The sequence below is a fragment of the Sphaeramia orbicularis genome, chromosome 20 (assembly GCF_902148855.1).
Source record: "Sphaeramia orbicularis chromosome 20, fSphaOr1.1, whole genome shotgun sequence".
NCBI lineage: Eukaryota > Metazoa > Chordata > Actinopteri > Kurtiformes > Apogonidae > Sphaeramia > Sphaeramia orbicularis.
In genome coordinates this window covers 30,008,491-30,035,977 of record NC_043976.1, presented here as the reverse complement: position 1 = coordinate 30,035,977, position 27,487 = coordinate 30,008,491, and the positions used below count along the sequence as shown (strand labels likewise).

Genomic DNA, 27,487 nt, shown 5'->3' with positions numbered 1-27,487 from the left:
TTCTCTTCTCTATTTTTCTAATGTATTTGATGCATATTGTCTTGTGCTGCTGTGCATTTGAATTTCCCCCTTGGGGGGGATCAGTAAATCTTATCTTATCTTACCTTATCTTATCTTATCATTCTAGATTCAGACATTATCGGAGCATGGTTCAGACCAGCAGGAGTCACACTGGCTGTAGCCTACTTTCATGGACATTTCAGTACATATACTAGAGAAGCAAAGGCTCAACAAAGTCAGTCTGATTGTGAAGAGCTCTGCACATTCACACCTCTGTTCATTAAAACAGCGTATGACTTTCGTCACTAATTTTTCTTCAGATTTGTAAAACCGGAGTGATTGCCTAATTATCTCTAATCCATTAGTCTTTCTATATTTAAGCGCCTAAATCACTTCCCTCACAGTGAACAACTTTGAAGATGACTCCATCACAAGCAGTCCATTTGTTTACATACCAAATCAATCCGTCACTCAGGCCGCTTGGAAATTTTGTCACGAACTGCATTGTGGGAATGGGAGTTCCATGTGGCAGCAGCAGCAACAAACATGGAGGCAACAAGCAATGAAACTGTGTCCACTACAAGGAATCACTGCCAGTCAACGGTCGTCTTATAACACAGGGTGTGTGATCATGAAAAACAATATTTAGACATTTTTTCTGTTTTTATTGTGTAATTGTTTTTAATTCTGTAAAGCACTTTGTGTTGCATCTGTGCATGAAAAGCGCTTTATAAATAAAGGTTGATTGATTGATTGATTGATCAGTTTGATGTTCAGTTTCAAAACAGGCCTAAAATAGGTTAAATGGATTTGTTCAGATCTTCTGGTCTTTGTTTATATGTTCAGTTAATGATATATTTTGCTGAAAAAGTCACAATTTCTTCAGATTTCTCTGCTTTGACAAAATAACCTCAGAATTTATTCTCACTTTTTATGAATATCTACATGATCAGTGAATTTGAAAGAGGAAAATACCTGATTTTCACAGAAAAACCAAAATTCAGTAGATAATATTATAATAAATGTGCAAATATGCATTGTGGATTTGGCCCTGAACTCACTTTACATGGTTTTTCAAAAGATGTTGAAGTCAGAAAGGTTGTAAATGACCGGTTTAATCCTAGTAATGTGTTAAATGTGTCTGACGTGTATTGTAAAGGCTTCTTATTTTCTACAGCACATAGCATAAAGAACTACTGCTATCATTTAAGCGAGCCAACTGCAACTTTTGAACCACTGATCCTATCAATACATTTATATGATTCAGGTAAAATACAGTTTCTCAGCTTTTCAATGGCATCAAATGTGTCTTATTTGGATGTTCAGAGGTAATGAAAATCATTTTAAGTTGGAAATCATCATATGCACCAATAAAACCCATGTAGTTTGACAAATAACTGAGTGTAGACACTTGCTTATATGTTCAGTTAATTATATATTTTGCAGAAAAAGTCACAATTTCTTCAGATTTCAGTGCTTTGACATAATAATTTCAGAATTGACTCAATTTTTGTGAATATCTACATGATCAGTAAATTTGATAGAGGAAAATATTTGATTTTCACTGAAAAAACCCAAAATTCATGAGATAATATTATAATAAATATACAAATATGCATTGTGGGTATGTTCCTGAAAGCTCTGATATGTGAACTCACTTTACTCAGTTTTTTTCATAAGATGTTGAAGCCAGACACGTTGTAAATGACTGGTTTAATTTTGGTAATGTGTTAAATGTATCTGATGTGTATTGTAAAAACTTCTTATCAGCATAAAGTACTACTACATCATTTAACCGAGCCAACTGCAACTTTTGAACAACTGATCCTATCAATACATTTATATGATTCATATAAATGTACATGTAAAATACAACTTCTCAGCTTTTGAACGGCATCAAATGTGTCTTACTTGGGTGTTCAGAGGTGATGACGAGCGTTTTAAGTTGGAAACCATCATATGCACCGATAAAACCCATGTAGTTTGACAAATAACTGCATGTAGACACTTGTTTATATGTTCAGTTAATGATATATTTTGCTGAAAAAGTCACAATTTCTTTAGCTGTGACATAATAATCTTAAAATTTACTCTCAGTTTTTCTTAATATCTACATGATCAGTAAATTTGATAGAGAAAAATAAGTGATTTTCTCTGAAAAACCCAAAATTCATCAGATAATATTATAATAAATATGTAGGAAAAGTAAAATATAGAGAAAGATTCATCTGGAAGTCGCCAAAAATAGTTCTAGGTCTTTAAGGGTTAATACATGAAGTGGGAGGCGTAGATGATTAGATCTGCTGTAGATTTGAGGCGCTGTGAATCTTCTTTGAATCCTATATCAGGTGCGATCTGAGTACCCACACGTGCTCAACATATGACGCTCTTCATCCCCTCCCTCCCTCCCTCTTCCTCCTCCTCCTCTTTCCTCTTCTACACCGTCTCCTTGCCACCTTATCATCCATTTCCGTCACAATTTCACATAAAAAGCCACACAAAGAAACGCACACATACATAGAAAACAGAATTAGCATGTCACTGCCATGACCTTGAGGGGAAGTGAGTAATATCAGTTTCCAAGGCGACAATGACTCAAGTTTTAACAGCCCATATTTCACAGTCTGTCCTAATGAATATACAGCGTGGGTAATTTTGATTGAGCACCAGCCTGCCTCTGGGATAATGACTTTGACGGTTCTTAGCAGATTTGATGACTTGATGACGATGGATTTGCTTATTTATCCGGAAACTTGCTCTACTTCCTTTATAAAAACATAATTAGCTTGATGACACGTCTTAAAGCCATCGCTCCCCGCACCTCCCTAAACCTTAGCTCGCAGTGTTGTGATACCCCAGCATCTGCTTGCTGTAAAAAAAAAAAAAAAAGGCTCACACTTTTACTGCAGTGTAAGTAAAAGTTTACTCTGGCAAGAAAAGCTCCTTTCCAATGCCAATGTCATCAAACGTGTTAAAAAAAAAAAAAAAAAAAAGGCAGTTAAAAATGAAAACAGAGTTGAGGCAGGTTCGCTGGAGGAGACAATGTCCTGAAGATACATCCCTCCGAGGGAGCCATCATGGTTTATAGTCACCTATAAACCTTTCCAGCAAAATGGGATTGAGTATTGACTTGAGTAAAAGTGTGTTAAATCCTTCACACAGATTATGGCGGAGGAAGGACAACGACACCTGCATGAATCACAATCGATCTTGTTGTCATACTTACTAAGTTTGGTCGCCACAATGGAGATATTGTGCTGCGCGATGCTCTCTCTGTCCAGGAGTTCGTTTGTGGAAATAGTTCCTTCCACTGGATCAATGTCAAAGTAGCTGTCCAAGTCACTCTTCCAGTCGATAGAATACCTGAAAGAAAATGTTTGTTTAATGGCGTCCATTTTCAACATAAACCAGAGAATTAACCACAGAGATTCTCCCTCTGGACTCATGTATATGATTTAGGTGTAATATAATGTTGGCGTAAGCTTCATTACTCATTCTGAATGGTCATTTCCAGAAAATGTGCTGAGGATCGCATATACATTCCAGTTAGTAATGGGGCACATGTACTTTGACCATGCTGACTGGACGTTTTTCTAGGGGAACATAAATGAATTTTCGGCACTGTTGAAATGGTATCAATCTGCCACAGCTGCTGAACAACAAAAAGCATAAAAAAATCTTGGTTTGGTGTGTGTGAACAGAGGGTTGCATGTCCTCTCTGTGAAATGTAACTTTTGGCGCAACCCAGTTAGTTCTGAATACAAACGATGGCTTACAAAGAGATCTGAACCGAGCTGCTAGCCACTGACAGCGCCATTCATCATGCCATGCTATTTGATCTTTAAAGGCTATTTTTCATTAATAATTTTCCGTGATAGTCAAGTCAGTGGATGTCCCTGCAAGAAAAAAAAAAAAAAAAAAAACTCTGTCGTCTCTGGTTATTTCTTCACAAGAGGGTCAGAGGTTGGGAGGGTGAGGTGGGGGGTGGTTGGTGCCTTGCTAATGGGCACTTCCACAGGACAGATGGTTAATTTCTCATGGGTTTCGACCTTTGAGATAAACCCTTTCCATGCTCTTCTCATGGCAAGCTATTTGATCTTAAAAGGCTTTTTCTCATTAATATTTATAGTGCTTGTTTTTTTTTTTTTTTTTACACCGCACGGCCTCAAACTAGACTTGACTCAGTCATTAAGTAAAAGAGGTTTCGCGTACGTGACTTCAGACCCTCAAGTCTTTTACTCTAATTAGAATGATAACAAAACCTCTTCTGTACAACCTTTTTTTTTTTCTGCTTTTAATTTTGATTTGTCCACGTCATCTCTTTGACTCTGTGTGGTTTGCTTCGCCTTGAACATGATCATGTCAGAATACTGTGAGTCTCTTTGATAGATATTAATGGCAAACTCCAATAAAGAGTGCAAAAGATCAATGATTCACAATTTCTCCTTAGGGTAAAACCTTTTTTTTTTTTTTTTTTTTTTTCTTTTTATTGGAATCATGCTGCTACTGTGGCTGTGTGGCCTCGTAGTAGAAAAAACACCTAAATATTAACCAATACTGCAGGTTAAGTCTTTAAAGGAGTGATATTTTGATGTTTTTAAATGGAATTATGCATTTTAAAACATTTCCCCGTGGTCTTCATCAACTGTAAATGCTATGCTTGGGTCTGAATTCTTCATTAATTAAACTCCACAGGTCCATCTTCAACCCTATTTCTGACTAATTACACCAGAAAAGTCGTTTTGAGCGCTGGCCCTTTAAATGCACATGACCCCACCCTCTCCAGGTTGTTGGCTGTGCAATTCAGCCACTTGTGTTCATTAATACAACCAACAACTGAACATTTCAGGTAATCACAGGGGCGCCGCTACCAGTTGTGGGCCCCATGAAAGCTAAACGTTGTGGGCCGTTTCATAAAATTCAGTATCTTGTCAATCTGTCGGAGCAGGGGTGCGCAGTCCACAGATAACGTCACTTGCGCTAGCGTAAAAACAAACTGAAACTTAACATAGTTTCAACGTCCAATTCCTGACTTCTATGTCTCTCTTCTACAGCAGATCTTACAGGACATTTTCACAACTTCTAGCCTATCCACTGGACCCCCTCCTCTGCTCTATGGGCCCCCCACAAATGCTGGGCCCCATGAATTTGTCATCTTTACCCCCCCCCTTATCAGCGCCCCAGGGTAATCAGCTCGAAGTTTGGACATATTTTCAGTATGGACTACAAACGCTGATGCTGACAAACAATTATGGCGTACTTGGAGAAATATTGTCAAAAGTCTTGACCTTATATGTGAAAATATCATGACGTAACTAGTTAAAGACATAACAAATTAAGCAGGAATTAAAACTGGTTGAAGAAATCCACTTGATTTTTACCAAAAAGAATATAAAGATAACTTTGCAGCACCTGGAGGGTTCAAATTCAAACTTTTTGAACTATTAGGGTCCCCAAATACACAAATAAATATACCAAATATTAATAAAAGTGGGTTTAGCAAAATATGAACCCTTTAAAACCTGATGTGTCATCGCTGACACACGCTGCGTGTATGCATTTTGGATGGCTGTAAGTCTTTCACTGTTTGTGCGATTGGAAAAATTCCAAAGGTTTCTGAAACCTGAGACGTTGCGCTTTATAGGCTTTATTGGGTCATTAGGGTAATTTCATTCACACCTGTACTAGAAGCTAGAGAAAAGTCATTGTAAATATTGATTTTAATACTGACCATAAGTCTTCTGTTCTTGGAATTATCTGTATCTCCTCAAAACTGCTAGTTTATAAGACACCTGTGTCCTTCGTAACATGAATGTTTACTCTGCCAGTTCCTCTATTTTGCATGTTTTGTAAGCTACTTTATCTCTAACATTACCACAAGGTACAGCATGACTCAAACTCCTCAAAACTTCCCAGGATGACTCCAGGGTCATACATTCTGTCTGTGTTCATCTGATATTCTTTCTTCTGTTTAGCGACAGCATCATATGTCATATTATTAACCAATCCCATGTAAGCTTAACGCAGGCTTCTATAAGTTAGACTGATTTACTGGATAAATCAGAACTGACTTGAGAGAGGGCAAAGCTGCGTCTGTCAGTTTCTAATTTGTATACAATAAAAGAAGGCCTGATTGACAACCATTCTCCACAAATTTCTTTGTCCTTTACATCTCCACAACACCATTTTAGCAGTATTACAACATGCAATAAATTGTAAAGGACTGCTAGATTTTGATAGTTCTAAGTGCTCTGGAAAAATGAGCAAAATGACTCACTCATAGCATATTTTTTTAAACCTTTTTATAGTCAAAATAAGAAAAAAAAGTCCAGACAGACGATTTTAGGCTTAGGGTTTAAAGGGTTAAATAAACTGAACATGACAAAAATCCACCGACGGCTCACTCTCAGTCTAAGACATGTCTAAAAGCGAACATGTTTTGCATTCATCTGAAATAGAAAACATCAAAAATGTTTCACTTGTAATTGCTTCAATCTCTGAGTTATCTTTCAGGAGAATGGAGCTGAACATCTGTGTGAAAGAAATGGCAGATCTAAAGAGTCTGTCCGCATTGAAAGCTGCAGATATGAAAATTAATTACAGAGTTATCGCCTGCTTTGAACTCCCGTAACGTTAATTCAGTCCAGTGAACATTACATACAATACACAAGGTAATTAAGGAAGATAGTGGGGATATTTGAGTTTATTTTCCACGGTCATTGATTTTTAGGGGTGGTGGTTTTGCTGCTAGAAAGCCCTGTAAAGTTCACGATCAGTGTGAGTTCTCAGTATCTTGTGATTTGTGATGTTACCACTTTAGACGAAGGCCAAAAGTGCAATCTTTAAAACTCATTCAAACTTTAGGAAGCTCTTTAGAACCACCGAACAATGCAGTATTCATGATGCCCTTTTGTTTCCCCTTCTACAGATAACGCGGCACTATACTGCTAAATAGCAGAATCAGTTGAGTCTAAAGTCTAAAAGCATAATTCCCTATGCATGATGGGTCATTGGGTCTATTGTTCTGAAGCGAAGACTGCAAGACAGCTCTCTGATGACACACGAACAATGTCAGCGCTGGTATTGATGAATATTTAAACTTCAAGAGACAAAGTGAATAGCAATCAGAATAGAAGCCGTACGATTCTATTCTTGTTGAACAAATCTCTGCCTCCCTCCGTTAGGAATTAAATATTCATAATAAAACAACTACTGTCCGTACAATAGGTATTTTTTGCAGTTTGTGTTACGCCCGTGTGGTGCATCTTCGAAGTACCATTACTGCAAAGCAATCTGCCCGAGCAAAAGTACCTAATAGATTCTAAAAAACAAAAGGTGGTTCATACATTTTTAAAAATGCACTTATTTTGCCTTTGCGAGGGGCAGTCTATTGTTGTATACCACTCACGTTTCATGGGAGAATATGGGGAAGCCTGTGTGTGTGTATGCGGATATGTGTGCGTAAAAGCAGCATAGCACAAAAGAGAAATTGAAAAAGAAAAGGAATGGCTCTACTTGGGTATAAATCAAGAGTCGAATCGGGCATGTCACATCTATAAAACTCAGCAGTCGTCTTAAAATGTCTCAGCTGATAATTACCGAGCAGAGAGCAGCAGCCTGCAGTGCAGTGTCTTGTAAAAGTATGGCAGACCTTTAAAGTTTGGGATGAAATTGGCTGATTGGGATTCATGGTTGAGTTGTATGACGGCAAATAAAAATGCATTTACACAAAAAAAGCATAGCGAGTAATTTGGATTTATGCAGAGAAAATTAGTTTGAAATAACATTATTGCTTCCATGCTTCCGCTTCAAACAGATTTGCTGTATATTTTTTAACTGACTCAGACGTTCTGTTGGGGTTGGTTTATTGTTTAGGAGCATTATTTTATGAGTAAACTTTCTTTGCAGTTTGGCAAACACCTGCTTATTCCCAGTCTAAGAAAGAAAACTTCCCGAGTTTTGATGAATCTAAGATAATGGAAAATTGAAGAAACACCTGGACGTAGAAAATAAGAATTGGCAAAAAAATTAACTCAGTTCGTTTCAGCCTTTTGGAATTTGTTTTGGTAACATTCAGGGGAAGCCACACTTTATTTCTGGAGTCGTTGAAAACACAATATGTGACTTTGGTAGTTTTAATTTGCTACAAATAAACCTTTTAATTTGTCAGGTACAACTCTATGATGTCTTGATGATGACACTATTTGGAATATTTAATTTATTTAGCATATATTAGTTCTTAACCTGTTAAACCCTGACCATATTTTCAGGGAAAAAACGACTAAAAAGACATACTCAAAGTAAATGAAGAATTACTTCACAATAATAAGGTTCATATGGATGTTCTTGGTGTCTATGGACATTTACAGACCTCACAGAATCTATTCCCATTGTCTAAAATATTGTATCTATTACTATGCCTGAGTAAACTGTAACAAACTAAAAGAGAAATTAGAATTTTTTATCCTCGCCTGTTTTTTTTTTGGCTGGATTGACGATGATATGCATAAATTAATTGTTCGTATCGGAGATTTTTAATAGCGTATATTTCACCCCACAAAGATTAAAAATCATGTTTGAACATTAAAGTTTGCACTAAAATACACTTTTGATGTACTTTTATTAACATTAGGGTCTAAACTTTGAGCAAAAGTTGAAAAAAACATCCATTGTCCTGATTTATTATGTTTTTATAGTAGATGAATATTAATATAATTTTTTCGGCCCGCGGGTGGGCTGATAGGGCTAAAGGGGTTTTAACAGGAAAAAAATGTACAATAAGACTAGGGATGGGACCTGGTTCTTGGGTCCCAGTAGCTCAATTCCTTGGAATTGTTTGTTTGCCTGCCTGCTTAACGATTCTGCTTATCAATTCCACCTTTGTTGCGCGATGACATCACATGTACTGTATTGTTTTGGTTTATAATGTAGTCAACATGGCGTCAAGGCAGAAACACTCCAAAGTATGGTTATATTTCACGCAAAAAGATGACACCAGGGCCACTAGTAACAGTTGTAGTGTCCATTTCTTCAAAGGGGGGAAACCCCTCCAATATGCTCAAACATTTGTCCACACAGCATGGAATTCATTTACAGGAATATCATGTGTTTGACATACTACGTAGTCATGCTTGTGAATGTAGCAACAGAGCAAACACCAGGGTGCCATCTGGGCCTGGTTCTAGGGGGGCAACATACATCCTGCCCTCTCAAATAAAAGTTTCCGACAGTAGGGAAAAGGAAAATGAGATGCACAACGGCAGGAGACATCGAGGAATTAGTAAAGCATCTTAAGTTTCACTTTGTAAACCCCCCCTCCACCCCAGGCTCGGTGTCATCTGTTATTATTATTTGTGCATAGTGTATATGTGATATTTTCTGTGCAGAGATGGAAATATAAAAGACAGTTAATGCAAACAAACCCGTTTGTACGCTTTCATTCCCTCACCCAATGAGAATTGATAAAAGAATCGGATCAATAAGCAAAATCAATAATGGAATCGTTAAATTCTTATCAATTCCCATCCCTAAATAAGACACACAGAAACAATAATGGGATGTTATGATGATAGACTAGTCTTAAGTATTACTAGAAAATACATCCCTATGTCTAGATTTATTGCTCATATCTGATTTTTCTTTTTGTTTGACTTTAGATTACTTTTTCAAAGCGATACTCAAAACTAAAACATGTTTTTTTGAGCTCTAGACAGAATCATATGGCACAGACATGATGAAACATATCAATGCTGGTGATAGCTAATACACATAAAAGCATACAAAAATGCAATAAAAAAAAAATCCACATTTTGTTGCAAAAAACAGCTCAACTTGACACTACTTGCTTTAACATTTTCTTAAGCCTTCCCACTAATTTCATAATGTAGATGTTATCCTTTTAGTAAACATGAAATTTCTATTAAAAAGACAAATACTAATAAATTAAATAAAAATCTTGGTTTATCATTGCTGATCAGAGGTGTTCAGTCCACCTCATTCGTCAAACTGAATCCCTCTATTCAGAAACACTGGACTGAGGATGGCAGTAATGTTGCCTTATAAAACCCCCTCCACAATTTAATTTGTTTGTGGGTTTGAATCCCAAAATAACAAATTACAACACTACACTGACACAATGGTACAGGCTGCAGAATTGCTCTTTTTGTCTGGGAAATTTGGTAGGTTCGAGAGCACTTCAGGGTCTAGTGCTCGATGTGAAAAGACTATATGAGGACAAGAAAAAAGGAAAATATTCTAAACAGCAATGATGTAAACAGATTTGTAGTGTTAATTTGGTGGAAAAACAAATAGAAAAACTCAAACTAACCCTTTCGGAGCCATATATGGTTCTACATACTGTAAGTGTCTGTGATTCTCTATCGTACGTGATGTCCTTGAACTACTCCTGTCTTCCATCTACACTTGGACATTCGTACACTGAGCCTGTTTACAGACGTTCATATGCGTCAGAAATGCAATAATAATAATAAAAAAAAATGTTTTTGATATTTCCTTTAGTAGTGATGATAGACTCAAACTTCCTGTTGTTGTCTTCTACTCATGTTTATTTATGTCGCTCCTTTTTTTCTGTGATTTTATTTTATTTTTTATTACACAAACACAGATGCAAAAGAATGAAATAAATCAGATTAACAGGAAGACATGCATGAAGACATCAAAGTACTGGGGAGAAATCCCGCTGTGTTAATTCAATTTCTCATAATCAGATTACTGCTGTTATCTGATAAAACCTGTCAGATTATGCTGTTTACAAGATCACCTGAATAAACTGATAAATCCAGAAATCAGATAGTGATCGGAGCTTTTCTGTGCATGTAAACAGGTTCATTGATCACCTATGTCTCAGCCTGTTTCTGACCATGTAACTGTTTTGCAGAATCATACAGTTGGAGGAAGTGAGAAACATGTATAAAGCAGCAGTTAGAGGTGTTCAGACTGTTTCCTTCAGTAAATGAACTACAGATACAGGTACAGATGAACTTTATTGATCTTCTGGGGGAAATTCACTTTCTTAATCCACTCAATAAAATTAAAAAAAAAGAAAGAAAGAAAGAAAGAATCAATCATTACACTGAGGCGTTAAAATAAACCAAGTGGCTACTGACACAGTACTGTGGCACAAAATATCGGTTTGTCTATTACCGCAAAGCCACTCAGCGCCCTCGTTATATCATGTCTAGACTGGTAACTTGTTACATCCTGAAAAGTACCACAGTACAAGATAGCAAATAGGTCAGAGTAAGAGACAGTGGAGATTTTGCTCACTTGATTAAGTGTCCGACTGCAATGTGGAAGACTCGGGTTCAATTACTGGTCGAAGTAGATTTTTTTTTTTTTTGGAAGATTTTCAAATGCGGATTGGGAGCGAAATCTCAACTGTTTCTAACTCTGACCTATTTGCTGTTTTGTACTGTGGTACTTTTTGGGCACAGCACCAGGGGCGCCGGTAGGTAACTCCAACACTGATATAAATCAGCCACTGGGACAATGTTCAGAATGCAGAATTCATACCACAGCACCAAATCTCTTACTCTAAAAGCTAAAACCCAGGTTAGAAATCTAGGGGTAATAATGGACTCAGACCTAAACTTTAACAGCCACATTAAATCAATTACATCATCAGCCTTTTACCATCTCAAAAACATTGCCAGAATCAAAGGTTTACTGTCTAAACCACACTTAGACAGACTTATCCACGCATTTATCTCCAACAGGTTAGACTACTGTAACAGCCTTCTTACTGGACTCTCTAAACGAGCTGAAAGACAGCTGCAGTCCATCCAGAATGCTGCTGCTCGAGTCCTGACTAGAACCAGGAAGTACGACCATATTAGTCCTGTGCTCAGATCTGTGCACTGGCTTCCTGTGGCTCAGAGAATAGACTTTAAAACAGCTCTGCTCGTTTATAAGTCTCTCTATAGTCTAGCACCAAAGTACATCTGTGACATGTTGGTCCCATATGAACCATCTCGGACCCTGAGAACCTCAGGGACTGGTCTTCTGCTGGTGCCCAGAGTCAGGACTAAACAGGGTGAAGCTGTGTTTCAGTTCTATGCAGCTAAACTCTGGAACAGTCTTCCTGATGACGTTAGACAGACCTCTACTGTGACAGTGGCTGAAAAAAGCTCTGTTCAGCTGTGCATAGAACAACTGAAAGGGTTCTATCTGCACTCTTCTCTTTTACTTTGTTTTAATTGATTAATATTTATGTTTTATTGATTTCTCCAACAATCCAAAGACATGCATTGATAGGTTAATTGGTTAATCTAAATTGCCCATAGGTGTGAATGTTAGAGTGATTGTTTGTCTCTATATGTTCAGCCCTGTGATGAACTGGCGAAATGTCCAGGGTGTACCCCGCCTTCGCCCATAAGTAGCTGGGATAGGCTCCAAGCGACCCCCGTGACCCTAGTGAGGATAAAGCGGGTTCAGATAATGAATGAATGAATGAATGATTATGTTTCAGTTGTAATTGTGTGTTTTTAATCTGTCTCTTTTCCATTTTTTTAAGCACTGTGAATTGCCCTGTGTATGAATTGTGCTATACAAATAAATCTGCCTTGCCTCGCCTGAATACACTGAACTGACACAGAACCGAGAAGTCATGCAGCACACTTCTGCATCTAACATGTAGCTCTGCCCACCTTCTCCAGCCTCACTGACTGCACAGAGCTAAGAACACCATAAAACAAAATATAGAGTATTTTTCCTATTCTATACTATATACTATCACTAATTTTTCGTTTCTTCCATCAATTGCCACAGTACTGTAGTAGCAAAATGCACAAAAGAATGCACTGAAGTATACGCCGTATATCACCACAGTACTGTGGCAACAAGAGGCTAATGAGTTCATGTAACAGCATCCATGATTGGCTCTAGTACAAATGCTGAAATTTGATTGGCTCTGTGGCAATAGACAAACCCATATTTGGTGCCACAGAACTGTGGCAGCAGCCATCGCCGAAAATAAAATGGTGTTAAAACTAAAATAAAAGGAAAGAAACAATGAACCATTCCAAGTAAAAATATGCAAGTTTATCAAGTAGTCATTACTGTATTTATCTATTATATCCTCCTGTGACCCAGGAAAGCAAAAGTTTGGGCTTTTTTATGTTAAAAAAATGTCTTGACTGGAAACAGGATGATGTAATAGTTTTTTAAGATTTTTTTTTTTTTAATGGAATTTCCTTTGCAGTGGACAGCATTTTTGCTTTCTTTTTGTTTTTTAAGTAAAGCTGTGAAACGTCTCCCGTACTTGTCCCTTACAGAGGACAAAAATGCACTGCTGGGCCTCAGGAGGATATATAACGCTTTTGATCCGTATTACTGCAGCATTTATGGCTTATATGTAGAGTTGTGATAAATCTCAGTCTCCAGTTTTGTAAAAGTCACACTAATTCTGATCTGTCTGTTCAGACTAAAGTCAGATCTGCATCTGGAGTTTTTTCCTTGCTGGATAGGAGGGTCTAAGGATGGGGGACATTAATCCTTTTGCTTCAGTGACTGTTTACCTAACTAACTATTTGACTATGGCTAATTTTCATTTTCAACAAATTCTGTTAAGCCCTGTGAGATGATCTTGTTGTGATATTGGACTCTACAAATAAACTTGAATTGAATCAAATATGATTTAAAACCACAAATGGATGTGGCCCAGATAAAAATATGTAAATAAATGAAAAGAACCGACTCAGTGTCATTCCCTTTGTTCACACTGTCATGAATAAAACAGATCTGATACACGTGAACAAAAACATCACATTTGTCCTGTTTTTCCTGCAATCTGAAAGCAGTTCTATTTGAAAGACCTATTTGCCACTATAGTTCATCCTTTTCATGGGCTTTAATGTGTTCCATTTCCTGGGAAACCTGTACTCTCTGTCCAAACGCTAAAAAAAAAACCATTCCATTCCAGTGGGTTCGTGATAAGTTCTGTTCCGTATCACATAATTGCTCGCACCGTAAATGGGCCTGCACCGTTGTAAAGGCACCATTCGCACAGACTCACAATCTCCCAATTCAAACACAATTTAAAACTTGTCTGTCAAAGACAGTTCAAGAGTTGTTTAACATTTTGGAAAATGTGTGTGAGTGGCATCGATGCTAAAGGAATAATTTGGACCAAGCAGCACAAAAAACAGTCGACTTGCTCACTTCATCCACCTGCTGATTCAGATTGCACTGTTAATTACTTGCACTATCAGCACAGAACCATAACCAGTACCGTTATAGTCTCACTCAAACCCATTGGTTTTATCAACACTGTATATTGTATATTTTGAAACTGTATTTTACTTCTTTATTCTCTATCTTGTTAGATAAATGTCTGTAGCAGCAAAACTATTGGTTGGATTCATACCAAACTGGGTATATAGATTGCCAGTGACCCAGAATAGACGTCATTATATTTTGGGTAAAGTTGGTCAAAGTTACAATTTTTAATGAATTTTTAATTTATTTGTTTTTTTTTCCCTAATTTACTCATAATGGGCAAAATTTCACATATCTGTAGCAGCAAAACTATTGGTTGGACTCATACCAAATTGGGTTTATAGATTGCCAGTGACCCAGAATAGACATCAATAGATTTTGGGAAAAGTAGGTCAAAGATAAAATTTTGTATGAATTTTTACAATCTTTTTTTTTCACATTTATTTATAATGGGTGAAATTTCACATGTCTCCAGCAGGAAAACTATTGGTTGAATTAATACCACATTGGGTTTATAGATTGCCAGTGACCCAGAATAGACGTCATTATATTTTGGGTAAAGTTGGTCAAAGTTCAAATTTTTTAGGAATTTTTTAAAATCTTTTTTTGTTCCCCATTTACTTATAATGGGCAAAATTTCACATGTCTGTAGCAGCAAAACTATTGGTTGGATTCATACCAAATTAGGTTTATAGATTGCCAGTGACCCAGAATAGACATCAATAGACTTTGGGAAAAGTAGGTCAAAGATAAAATTTTGTATGAATTTTTACAATCTTTTTTTTTTTTCCCCCATTTATTTATGATGGGTGAAATTTCACATGTCTTCAGCAGCAAAACTATTGGTTGAATTAATACCAAATTGGGTTTATACATTGCCAGTGACCCAGAATAGATGTCTTTATATTTGGGGTAAAGTAGGTCAAAGTTCCAATTTTTTATGAATTTTTAAAATGTTATTTTTTCCCCATTTACTTATAATGGGCAAAATTTCACGTCTGTAGCAGCAAAACTATTGGTAGAATTCATACCAGATTGGGTTTATAGATTGCGTGTGACCCAGAATAGATCTGACTACATTTTGGGAAAAGTAGGTCAAAGTTCAATTTTTTTAATGAATTTTTACAATCTTTTTTTTCCCCATTTACTTATAATGGGTGAAATTTCAAATGTCGATAAAAACATCAGTTTTGTTTCAGTTTACTTCAAACTTGCCACATATATAGAGGCAGTTGGTATACTGACATCAGCACATGCATAGACATGATGACAACAGTTGGGTCGATGCCAAAATAAGCTACAATATGTGCGAGGGGCGGAGTTTGTTGTGTCTGGCACCATATGTTTTATTTGTTTTTTTTTTGTTTTTTTTTGTTTACTGCATACTTCTTACCTACTCCATGTTCTATGTATGCGCCAAACCACTGAAGCAAATTCCTAGTAATGTGAACCCTGTTTACTTACATTAGCTGATGGAGACGTGCTTCATTTTTAGGAATTAGCTCTTTAACTCAACCAAGTTCTTATTTCAGGTGTGGTTGTGCAAACATGTGGCCGGTGAGAGATTTACAGTATTATTTTGTAGCATCACACGTCCTGACTGCCAAACGATGACGTGAGCTGGATTTTACATGACAGTGTCAAATGTTCTACACAGATTGATTAGTCTTCAAAGTGATGAGTAAAAGTGACAATACTCTCAAGATTAAAGCCATGATGACGTTGATGAATGAAGACTGGAGACATTGATGAATGGATTAGAGCACTAAAAGCCTCCATCACTGGCTGCAGCTCTGCAGTACTTCTCCCTTCAGCTCTTTTATCCTCAAGAGAGTAAAGAAGGATGTTGAGTACAATAATAAAGCTTCTCAAGGTAAAGACTGTGGGTTCAGATCCAGGTCTCTGTTCTTAGTTCGACAAAGTTTTCCTAGAAGGAGATTTAACCACTATAGATCTCTGAAAATGAATGTCTTGTCAGAATGTAAATCTGTTTATGTACTCGCCCTTATTACTACTATTACTACTTTTCTCGACCCGAAAAAACCCTTAATCAGGCTAGTGACTATTTTTGGTAATTTCCACAAACATTAAATATGGGGCCGGTTCTGTGCTTCAATGAGGTCCAGAGGCATACTGTTTTTTTTTTTTTTTTTTTTTTTTTAACACTATACAGTTATTAAAAGCTGTAAACAGTGAATATGAGTGATTTTTGTCACTTAATGACTTTATAGCAGTTGTTTTTTTGTACATATTTACTTTTTAGCAAGTGCTGCTCGGATGTTTTATGGCAAGAGAAGGGAGGTTGTTGTCATGGCAACCGACAAGGAGGTAGACGACAATGTCCAATAACACACTAAGGTTGAAAATTTTTAATTGCAGAGTATTCAATTGATTGAATTCAATTGATTCAATTCATTTCAATTGAATGAATAACACTGGGTTACAAAAAAAAATGTTTTTTGCAAGTTGTCTAGGTTTTTTCAACTGAATTAGGACCATTTTGCATAAATCCAAAAATGACATCTGTTTTTCTCAATCAGGTCAGGTTTTTTTGCTAATTTGATAATGAAAAATTTGATCTTCTCACAAAATTGATTACATTTTTGTGACTTTATCAGTTGATTTTTTATATAGTTCTCACCCAAAATAGGTTTTAAGAGAAAAAAATCATTTTCTAACAGAATTCCTGTTAGGTACAATGGTGTATTCACTGCAGATGTAGCAGAATACGTCAGGCTTATTTTTGCAAGATCTTCTAGTCGAAGCCATTTCATTCACCTGTAATATTAAAAAAAACATTAATCATAAATTGGCAAAAGTAAAATCTTCAGAACTCGTTTATTGCAAGAAATATGAAAGAATTTTGTATCATATGATGGGAAAATGCCCATAAATGTAAGCAAAAATGTTAAAAAGCCAATATGTAGCATAGTTCAGAAAGTTGACCTGATCGAGCAAAATTAATGTGATTTTTGGTTTCAGCACACCAAAATTATCCTAAATCAGCTCAAAAAACTTAAACAATAAATTTGTTGTTGACCAATGTAATAAGTCTGTTTTACACCGATCATGATTAGATGACAACAATTAAAAGCAAATGAGTTTAGTTTCACAGCTATATCAAATTTTTAAGCTGTTGTTTGCTCTATTTTGCTTTGTTTTGTACTGGTTTTTTTTTTTGTTTTTTTTTCCTATGGGGCTAGCTGCGTTTAATTTACACCCATGCTTACTTAAGATTTCTTTAAGGACCATTTACCACTGCACTTGTATTATATTGAGAAAACTTCAATAAAAAGACCTTGATAAAAAAAAAAAAAAAAAAAAAAAAATTATAAGCTGACTTGCTTCATAATTTTTTTGGTGTTTTGGAGCAAAAATTCCATAATTACACTGCATTTTATTGGTTTTTAAGAGAGATGCGTGAATGTTCCTTTCTTTACATGCAAAAAAACTGGTAATTTAATTGCATGAAGGTTAAGCATTACCAAAGAAATGCATAAATCTCTTGCAGTTGTAACATTTCACACACTCCGAGTGAGTGTTGGTTGATCTATGGGGGCGCCTGTCTTTTTATTACTCTTATTTATGTGATTTTTCATTGTTTTTTCTTCCCTTTTACTTTGTTACTGTCATTCATGTAACTTAATGCCGAGCTCTTGCAACTCATTTCCAATGCAGTTTTTCTGCAAATGGCAAATAAACTGATTCTGATTCTCACTTTAAGTGGCATCCAGACAGTTAGTTTCTCCCAAAGGTCAGCTGAAATACATTGTCACGCCTCTTGTAAAACTTGCCAAATATGTTCTTGGCAAGTTGGATGTTTCTTTCTGTCCTTGCAGTCCAGTTCCTCCCAAAGCAATTCAAGGATTTAGGTCAATTGGGGTGACTTTATGCAGGCGATTCCATGATAGATAATACTGCGACGGCCTGTTTTATCTCTAAATTAACCTTACTCAGCTTGGATGTACAGTACCGTGAAAAAGTCTAAGGCAACAAGGTTTGTTGGTTTAGTAAAGTTTTAATGACCAGTCTCTGTATTAAGATCTGGATATATGGGGTGAATATACAGCAGTAAAAAGAAGTTTCAAGGTTAAAAAAAAAATAAATAAATAAAAAAATAGGGGGCATTTGTATTCCTCTGTTTTCATCAATATTTGTGTTTATTCTTATGAGTTAGACCAAAAGGAGAGAGCAGCAGAAAGAAGTTATATATTTTCATTTTGGGACTTTTCCTGTATAATCTCTGCTGCAGCTTTACAATAAAAATAATTAAAAAAAAGTTTTATAATTGTTGATTTATGGACTTCTTTCAGCCCATCTCTATTCTGCTTTGTAGTAAAACTGAAATCCAATGAAAATCCAATTCATTGCCATTTATTAATAGATTAAGACTGGATGAAATATGTACTTTGAAGCAAAAGAACTGGACTGTAATATGATCCATAAATAAAGCATAATGCCTCTTTCGGGTTGCACTTTGATCAGTTGCCAAAGACCTTTTTTTTTTTTTTTTTACCCATTTGTTCATCTAAATCAAACAAAGTGAAATTCAGACAAGACGCACTGAACAGTCCATTTGTTGTACTTATGTAAAATTAATTTATGCGCCATCCCGCATCACTTGGTTTCTCTATAGGATGAACTGGTCCTTTTGATGGAGATATGTATATTTAATCCAAATTGTTTATTTATATAAATATTTATTTTAAAAACCTGATTTCTTATTTGTCTCTTTATATTTTCATTGACACTTGTTTGTGGTTTTTCTACCTGTTGTTTTCTCCGCACTTGCTTGATGTATGCTGCTGCCGTTAACTGTTAAATTTCCCCACAATGGGATAAATAAAGTCTGTTCTTTTCTTTTCTTTTCTTTTCTTTTCTTTTCTTTTCTTTTCTTTTCTTTTCTTTTCTTTTTTCTTTTCTTTTCTTTTCTATATTAACAGTCAAGGTTGTCAAAATCCTTTTAGTTCAAGTTCCACATACAGACCAATGTGATCTCAAGTAAAAATAATATAATAACCTTTTAAATTATGGCAACTACACATTTTCTTCTTGAAAAATTATGTTAAAATATAAAGTGAAAAAAAAAAAAAAAAATCATGTTACACTATGAAAATACTTACATTTACAAAACTATTCTTTCACAATAAAATGCAAAAAATACATGAATGAAAACAAATATGAACAACCTGAAATGTGCAATTTTAACAATATTCTGCCTGTTACTAAATGTTTTGTGGATTTAAAAATCCACTGTGATCCATAAATTGTGTTGATAATAGGCTGAGATTTTAAATTTTGAAGAAACTGTTCTTATTTGAGCTCCAAACTCCAAATTTTTTTAATGTTACCCAGTGTTTGTGTAATATTGTGTGTAATGTACACGTATAAATAATCAGTTGAGGCATAATTTTGTTAAAAATTCCACAAATTTTTCTTATAAAATGTTATTTTTTTCAAGTTACTCACATGTTTTTTGTAAAATGTAAATATTTTCATAATTTATTCATTCATTCATTGTCTGAACCCACTTTATCCTCACTAGGGTCTCGGGGGTCGCTGGAGCCTTTCCCAGCTATTTATGGGCGAAGGTGGGGTACACCCTGGACATGTCGCCAGTTCATCGCAGGGCACTCCCACTGTAATTTCCATCAAATTCATTATTTAATGAGGGTTAAAGGAAAGAGAAAAACTTGGAGTCGTCATTATTTATAGATTATTATGTCATTATTTTATTGGTCCGGCTCGCTTAAGAGCAAATTGGGCTAAATGTGGCCCCCTGAACCAAAATGAGTTTGACACCCCGGTTTTAAAGGCACAGCAACGTATTGAACCATTAAATCACTGACAGAAAATTCCAGTTCTTTGAAACTGGAGCCTTTATTGGTCCTTCTGAACAACCAAGAAACATGTTTTTCTCAAATATCAATTTCTGTGTATAAATATCAATTTTGTATCATATTTGATACATTGGGTCTCAATGCTCAAATGTTATTATTTCTGAACAAACAAAAACATAATATAACACCAACATGTTTAACAAATTAGTAATTCCTTTACAAAACTGCCAAAGTTCTGCCTCCTTCCTCATTAATGACAGTCTTGTAGTGTCACTGGAAAGGCCTCTGATGAATGAATTACTCCCCCTGGTGGATTATCCATGTATTGCATGTATCTCATTGTATACATCAGCTTTTTCAAGACAAAAAATATCACAGTAGTTGCTTTTCCATTGTCCCTCAAATTGCGTGAATATAACTTACGCATAAAAATTAACCTAATGGAAAAATGACAATTTCGCCAAAACTCTTGTTTTTTGATGGAAAGTTTTTGCACTGGCATGAGGTGGTTTTTCAGGTGTAGTGCAAATGGTATATCACGCAAAACTGCAATGGAAAGACCTTTTTACGCAACTAGAGTCACATGAATAAAAAAACAATGTTGACGAATGTTACAACAAGCAAAAAAGAAGAAGAGTTTTCAAAGAAACATGGCACGGTATGTATGGACACACCAGGAAACCGAATATTTTTTCTTAATTTGGTACGGGATAGAGGGGTAATATATAATAATAATAATGAATATATCTGTAAATCAACATATTTACTTTCATCGCCATGTTTATGGAATGACTTCTAGTGGCATCTCGTAATAATAAATAAACAAGTCATCGCATTTGTGATTTAATGGAAAAACCGACATTACGCACTTCTGTTTTTTCGACATTTAGTAAATATCGGTAAAGTTTAGCGCATATGTCCAATGGAAAAGCAACTACTGATCATGTAGAGGGTGTCAAAACCAAGGTTATAAAAGTTTTGAATTTTTAATTATAGTTTAGTTTTATTTAGTTTTGCCTTTTTCTTTCTCTAATTCAGTTAGTTTTAATGAGTTTTTAGAGCAGGTTTGCTAGTTTTTATTAGTTGTCGTTTTTTCTGAATGCTTACTTTTAATTTAGTTTAGTTTTAGTATTAGTTTCAGTTTTTCATATATTTTATCTTCCTCGCCATCCTATTCAAAGAAATAAGTGAGGTTACCCTGGACACTTTATTTGGGGGTCAGGTTAGGGCAGCTCTGACTGAGCACAAAATTCCCTATAGCAGGTTGGAGGGGGTAATGTAGGTGGGGGTGCGACCCATACACAACGTCACTTACGTGAAAACGAAACTGAAACTTCCCATACTTTCACCGTTGGCCTCCCGACTTCTATACCTTCTATACCTTTTTGCATGTTCTATCCTATATCAACATTGACAAAGATGAAAACTAACGGAATTTTATCCATAATTCTTATATGTTTTAGTTAGTTTTGTAAGCACACAATACAGTTTCAGTTAGTTATCGTCTTTTTCTTTTAATTTGAGTTTTTATTTATTTCAGTTAACAAAAATGTTTTTTCAATTTTAGTTTTCGTCATTTCGTTCATTTTTGTTAACGATAATAACCTTGGTCAAAACTCATGTATCAAATATGATACGTTTGGCGTTATAGGGTTAACACAGTTTAGTTTAAAGTGTCTACAGGGTCATACCGCCGGTTTTCACTTTACCTGACTGGACTGCTACTGGCGTCTAAATCCTGCGCTGTTACTGCTCCGATGATGGTGCCCGCGGGTGTGTCTTCATACACATCCATCACATAGGAGGGCTTATTGAACACCGGGGGCTCATCCACGTCCAAAACGTTAATCTTCACCGTCGCTGTGTCTTTGAAGGCCCCAAAGCTTTGAAATCGTGGATCCAGATGGGCGTTGGAGGCGTCTACCTTAAAGGTGTATGCCTTCTTGGTTTCATAGTCCAGGGGCTACGAAAAAGCGAAAAGAAAAGGGTTTAATTCACACCCACAGTTTATTTCCCTGGTCTTAAATCACACTCATGTCATGGTCTACAACATGTCAGCACTGCCGCTGTAATTTCATCTGTCTGTAGTGTTTGTATGAGCTAAGAGCACTCAAAGTAACACTGTAGCTGAATATGAACATCACTGTTGACAGCCGTTTGCCCTCAGTTCATTTTTGTTATTCTAGTATTTTCAAGCATGAATAAGTGCTGTGAAATGTCAACATCAGCCTTTCCAACAAACTCAAGTGTTTGGGTGCTTTTCAATGTTTATGTTGTCACTCAAATTCAGATTGCATTATTTACTCTAATTCCCTCCTTTCTGGCACAAATCAAAACTCACTCCCACGCCTTCGACTAGTTTTCAAACCTCAGTTTCTTGCAGATTTTAACAACTGCAGCACATCATCGCCGATCCTGGCTTACCTTCACTGGCTCAGGTTTATCACGAACTTTTAAAGCGCATCTGGATTTGGCTACGAGTAACAGAGCAAAAATGTTTACCCCAATATGAGTCTGTTCACCAACTGAGATCCCCAGGTTTGGTTTTTCGAAAGTCAGGCCTCAAATTTAAAGGTTAATGTGCTTTTGCCGTCACATACCTAGGGTTAAGATTTGCAGAAGATACAATATTTCTTTTTTTTTAATATATATATGATGTTATCCTTTTATGCTTTTATTTCATTGTTTATTTATTCACTGTTTTTTATTATTACTTTCATTCTCCTACTTGTCGTCACTTCTGTTGACATTTCAGGTCTTTACAGCCTTTTATTTCTATCCTTTCACTATAATACAACACCATCCGCCAAAGTTGTGTTTTGCTTTTGTTCGGTCTTCTTTCTGTTTGGCCTTCTGTTACCTTCTCACTATCCTGTTATTTGTACTACATAGAAGGATTCTTGTTCTGAGAACTTATCTGAAGGGCAAAAATAAATGTTGTGATTGAAGTAAAAAAAATAACCAACTGATATTGGGTTTATTTCCTGGTCATTCAAAGTTAAAAAAAAAAAAAAAAATCAACAAATATTTGTAGATTTAACCCATGAAGACCCATTTGGACTTTAGTGTCAGTTCCCAAATGAATTTTTCTCTCTATTTAACCTTTCCTCAGGAATTTATCACCATTATCTTCTGAATTTTGCATTTTTTCCCAGTGAAAATCATGTATTCCCCTATATTTAATTCTCTGATCATGTAGATGTTCATAAAAGCTCAGAGTACAGTCAAAGGTTATTGTATCAAAACAGAGAAAACTGAAGAAAAGGAGACTTTTTCAGCTCAGTATATCATTAAGTGAACATAAAAACAAGTGTCTTCATCCACTGTTATTGAACCAACTCCATGGGTTTGACTGGTGAGTCAATGTTGTAGAAGATGACAGTGTTTCCATGGTAACTACAGAGCCTCTGAATATCCAAAAGGGTCATATCTGATGACCCTGAAAAGATGACAAACTGTATTTTACACCAATTAAATACATGTATTGATAAGAATGGTGGATGAACAGTTTAGATTAGCAGATGCTTTTGGTCGACAGTGGATGTTTGGGTCTTTATGGGTTAAATATATTACTGGTATAAAGGGTAAAAGCCCTCTAGTGGAGAAACATTAAAAGACCAAGAGTAGGTAGATGGCTATCTGAACTGTCTACAACTCTCCCTTTAGAGACAATTACTTATACAATTAACCTATAAAAAGCTAGTGTTACTTCTGTGGCACTTCCCAAATAAAATTTCCTTTAGATTTCACCTTTCTTAAATGATTTATCACCATTTTTTTTAATGAAGCTATCCTCTGTATTTTGTGTGTTTTTTCCCAATTAAAATCATGTATTTTCCTGTATTTAATTTACTGATCATGTAGATGTTCATTGAAACTTAGAAAGTTGAGGGTTATTATATCAGAAACAGAGAAAACTGAAGAAAAAGTGACTTTTTCAGCAAAGATATCAATAACTGAACATAAAAACGAGTGTCATTGATCCAACTCCATGGGTTTTTACTGGTGAATCAACGTTGTAGAAGATGATGGTGTTTCCACGTTCACTACGGAGCCTCTGAACATCCAAATGGGTCATATCTGATGACCATGAAAAAGATGATAAACTGCATTTTTTACCAATTATTTACATGTATTGATAGGATTAACGGTTCAGAAGTTATCAAATATTTTCGATCAGTAGATGGTTTTGGTCGCCAGTTGCTGTTTGGGTCTTTATGGGTTAAACATCAACAATATAATTGTCATCAGATCTGGGACCCTTTCATTGTTAGAACAGACATGACACATATGATGGCAGTATAAGATGTAAACAGTAGGAACCCTCTGCAGTGTTCAACTCAAGAGAAATGTCCTTATTTAATTAATGTACTTATTTATCCTAAATAAAATAGAATATGATTTACATGATCCCCAACCAAGAAATGAAACAAATAGGAGTTGGGGGTGGGGAATGGAAGTGGGATTTTTTTTTATTTGTTTGTTCAACACATGTAATTGTGCTTTCTTGTTATGTGTGAAAAACAATAAAAAGAATGCCGGTAAAAAAAAAAAAAAAAAAAAAAAAAAAAGAAGATAACCAACTGATAACCAAATTTTCTTTTCTTCCTGCTGTTTCTGAACCTCATGAAAATACAACTTCAAATGGATCAAAATGATGATATACTAAAATAATTACTATGAAATTTGCTCCTTTGCATACCTCAAAAGAACCTGAAACATCATGTTGTGTATCTGTTGTAACTTTTATGAAAAAAAACCAAGTAATCTTTAATAACTGTGCATTTTTCATGCAAAATAAAGTGCTGTATAAAGACACTGATAAAATACAACATGATAAAACAAACAAGGATATAAATAAAGGTTATGAAAATCTACTAAATAACAAGGTAAGCAAGCAGCTTTGATAAAACCAAGGATGTGCTTTCCAGTAAAAGTATGTTTTTAAGAAGAGACTGAAGAGACTTGGGAAGGTCATTCCAGAGCTTTGGGACCAAAACTGTGAAGCCACTACCCCCTTTAGTTTTCACCCTGAACACTGGTACAGATAAAAGAATACTACCCCAAGGATCTCAGCTTGTGCACTGACTGATATGGAGGGTAAATATCTAATATAATCTGGAACCAGCCTACAAAGAGCTCTAAAAAATAATCAAATAAAATCTTTAAATCAGTCCTAAAACAAACAGTGGTCCAGTGTATATAAACTAAAACAGGTGTAATGTGGTCATATTTCTTTCTACTGGTTAGAAGTCACGTATCTGAGGAAAGAGGCTTTTGCAATAGTCAAGGGTGAAGAGATGAAAGTGTGTCTAATTATTTCTGCTTCACCAAAAGTTAAAAGGTCTTATCTTGGCAATATTTCTTAGATGATAAAAACATGACTGAATAAGGTTATTAATGTACTGCTCAAAGCTAAGGTTAAAATCAAAAAGAACTGCAAGATTTTTAGTAATGGGCTTTAGAAATTGCAATGAATCAGACTTTCAGGCATTTTCTTACTTCTCTGTTGTCCACGATTTCACAATTATCATTTTCAAGTTTCATATTATTATTGTAAATCAATATGTTTATTTGTATGTGTAGAGATTTTATGGATATAGAGAATTTCTTATATTTATTAATTAAATTTTGTATTTATCTTATACTAGAGATACAACAACTGCAGGCAAATAATTCCTTGTTGTTTCTTGTGTTTATGTACCTGGAGAGTAAAGCTCAATCTGTTTCTAATTTTGATCTTGATGGCGTTTCTCATGTATGACACTGAACAGATCATTTCCTATATGTTATTGTTCTGTCAATTTAGGCTGAAATTGGTGTGTCCATTTACATGGCCATAATAATCAGACAACTGGGAGTAATCAGATCATTTTAATAATTGGATATGACGCATTTACATGCAATTCAGAAATGCAATAATCGAAAAACCCTGGTTTAGACGTTTCAGTCCATTATTGGATTCCTTCCTAACTTCCTATTATTGCCTTCCACTCCATGTTTGACTGTGTCACTTCAGTTCTCTATGATTTCTTGCTTTTCTTTTCTTTTCTTTCTTTCTTTCTTTCTTTCTTTCTTTCTTTCTTTCTTTCTTTTTTTTTTTTTTTACACATGCATAGATTTAAAAGAATGAAATTAATCAGATTAACATGAACTTGCATGAAGGCATTGGATTATTGTGAAGAAGTCAATGTGAGTTAATCTGATTTCTCATGATATAACAATATTATATGAGCATTTGAATAATCTGATAACTCCAAAAATTGGATAATGATCAGAGTTTTAGCATGGATGTAAACAGGATCAGTGTTGGTGTTGGAAATGCAATCATCAGCGCCCCTAAAATGCATTAAAACTAAAGTTACAGGCCTGTTTTGAGAATGTGCAGAGTACAAAGGAGAGCTTTGTGTTAAAATTAGGGCTGTCAAAATTAACGCATTGATGTGGATTGATCCATCATCAGGATGAATCTGATTAAAATTTTTTTACTTAATTAATCCATCTGTAGCACAGAATGACTCTGAATGTCTCTGGCAAAGTATTTTGGGCAGTTTGTCCAAGTAGAGTTAGCGTCACATATGTGTAAATGGGCAGTTGATCCAGTAGTGACAGGCAGCAGAACCAACCATAAAAATGGAAGACACTAAACAGCATGTTGGCCCAAGATGGAACAGTCGACAAACATAAAGTATTAGCCACACTCTGCAGGAAGGAGTTTTCTTTTCACTGAAGCACTTCCAGCTTCAAATACCACATAAACATGAAGCATACATTAGTCGGGATTCTGCTAGCACTTCGGCTAACACATTTCCCAGCTTGTGACAAACATGTTAAGTGCATATTTATTCCCTTCTTTCTTGAGTCTGTTTGCTCATGCAAAATGAAACGTGATTAACATAGATTAAAAATGAATTACATTTAATCGTGATTAATCAAAATTAATCCACAGCAACCATGTGATTAATCTGAGTAATTATTTGACAGCACTAGTTAAAATGTATGGAGTAAAAGTAGAAGGGTGTCAGAAAAATAAGTACTCAAGAACAGTTCTTGCCACCTCCGGCTACAGGTGACACACTTCCAGATAATATAACAGCTCGAAGGACGGTCAGTGCTTCATAATGACTTCCGTTCTCGGTGTGAGAAAGTCAAACTGTACTGCTTCGCTCCAGCAGAACTTTGACCCTTTACAAGAGCTCTCTAAACCGTAGCTCAGGGCTTCTTCTGTTCTAGCTCTTCAGCCTCTGACATATCTTCTCAGGGTCAATTAGTCAAAAGCGAGGGGAGGAATCGGCATCCTCGGCATGTCTGCGGCTGAGGTGTAAACATCTGACAGCGGTGACACCCGTGTTCATGCTTCTGCCTGTCTTCTGCCCTCTCATGTGTGACCGACCATGCTTGGCGAGCTTGCA

The 27,487-nt window shown here is 35.7% G+C and overlaps 1 protein-coding gene across 1 annotated transcript in view; it reads right to left on the bottom strand.

The window, feature by feature from the left end:
* LOC115411554 (cadherin-12-like) overlaps window positions 1-27,487 on the bottom strand; it is a 316,867-nt gene that overhangs the window by 46,272 nt on the left and 243,108 nt on the right. Inside the window, exons 7-8 of the mRNA XM_030123742.1 lie at window positions 21,785-22,038; window positions 3,227-3,363 (exon numbers count right to left, since the gene is read on the bottom strand). Of these exons, the coding sequence (XP_029979602.1) occupies window positions 3,227-3,363; window positions 21,785-22,038 (391 nt within the window). The remainder of the gene's footprint in view (window positions 1-3,226; window positions 3,364-21,784; window positions 22,039-27,487) is intronic.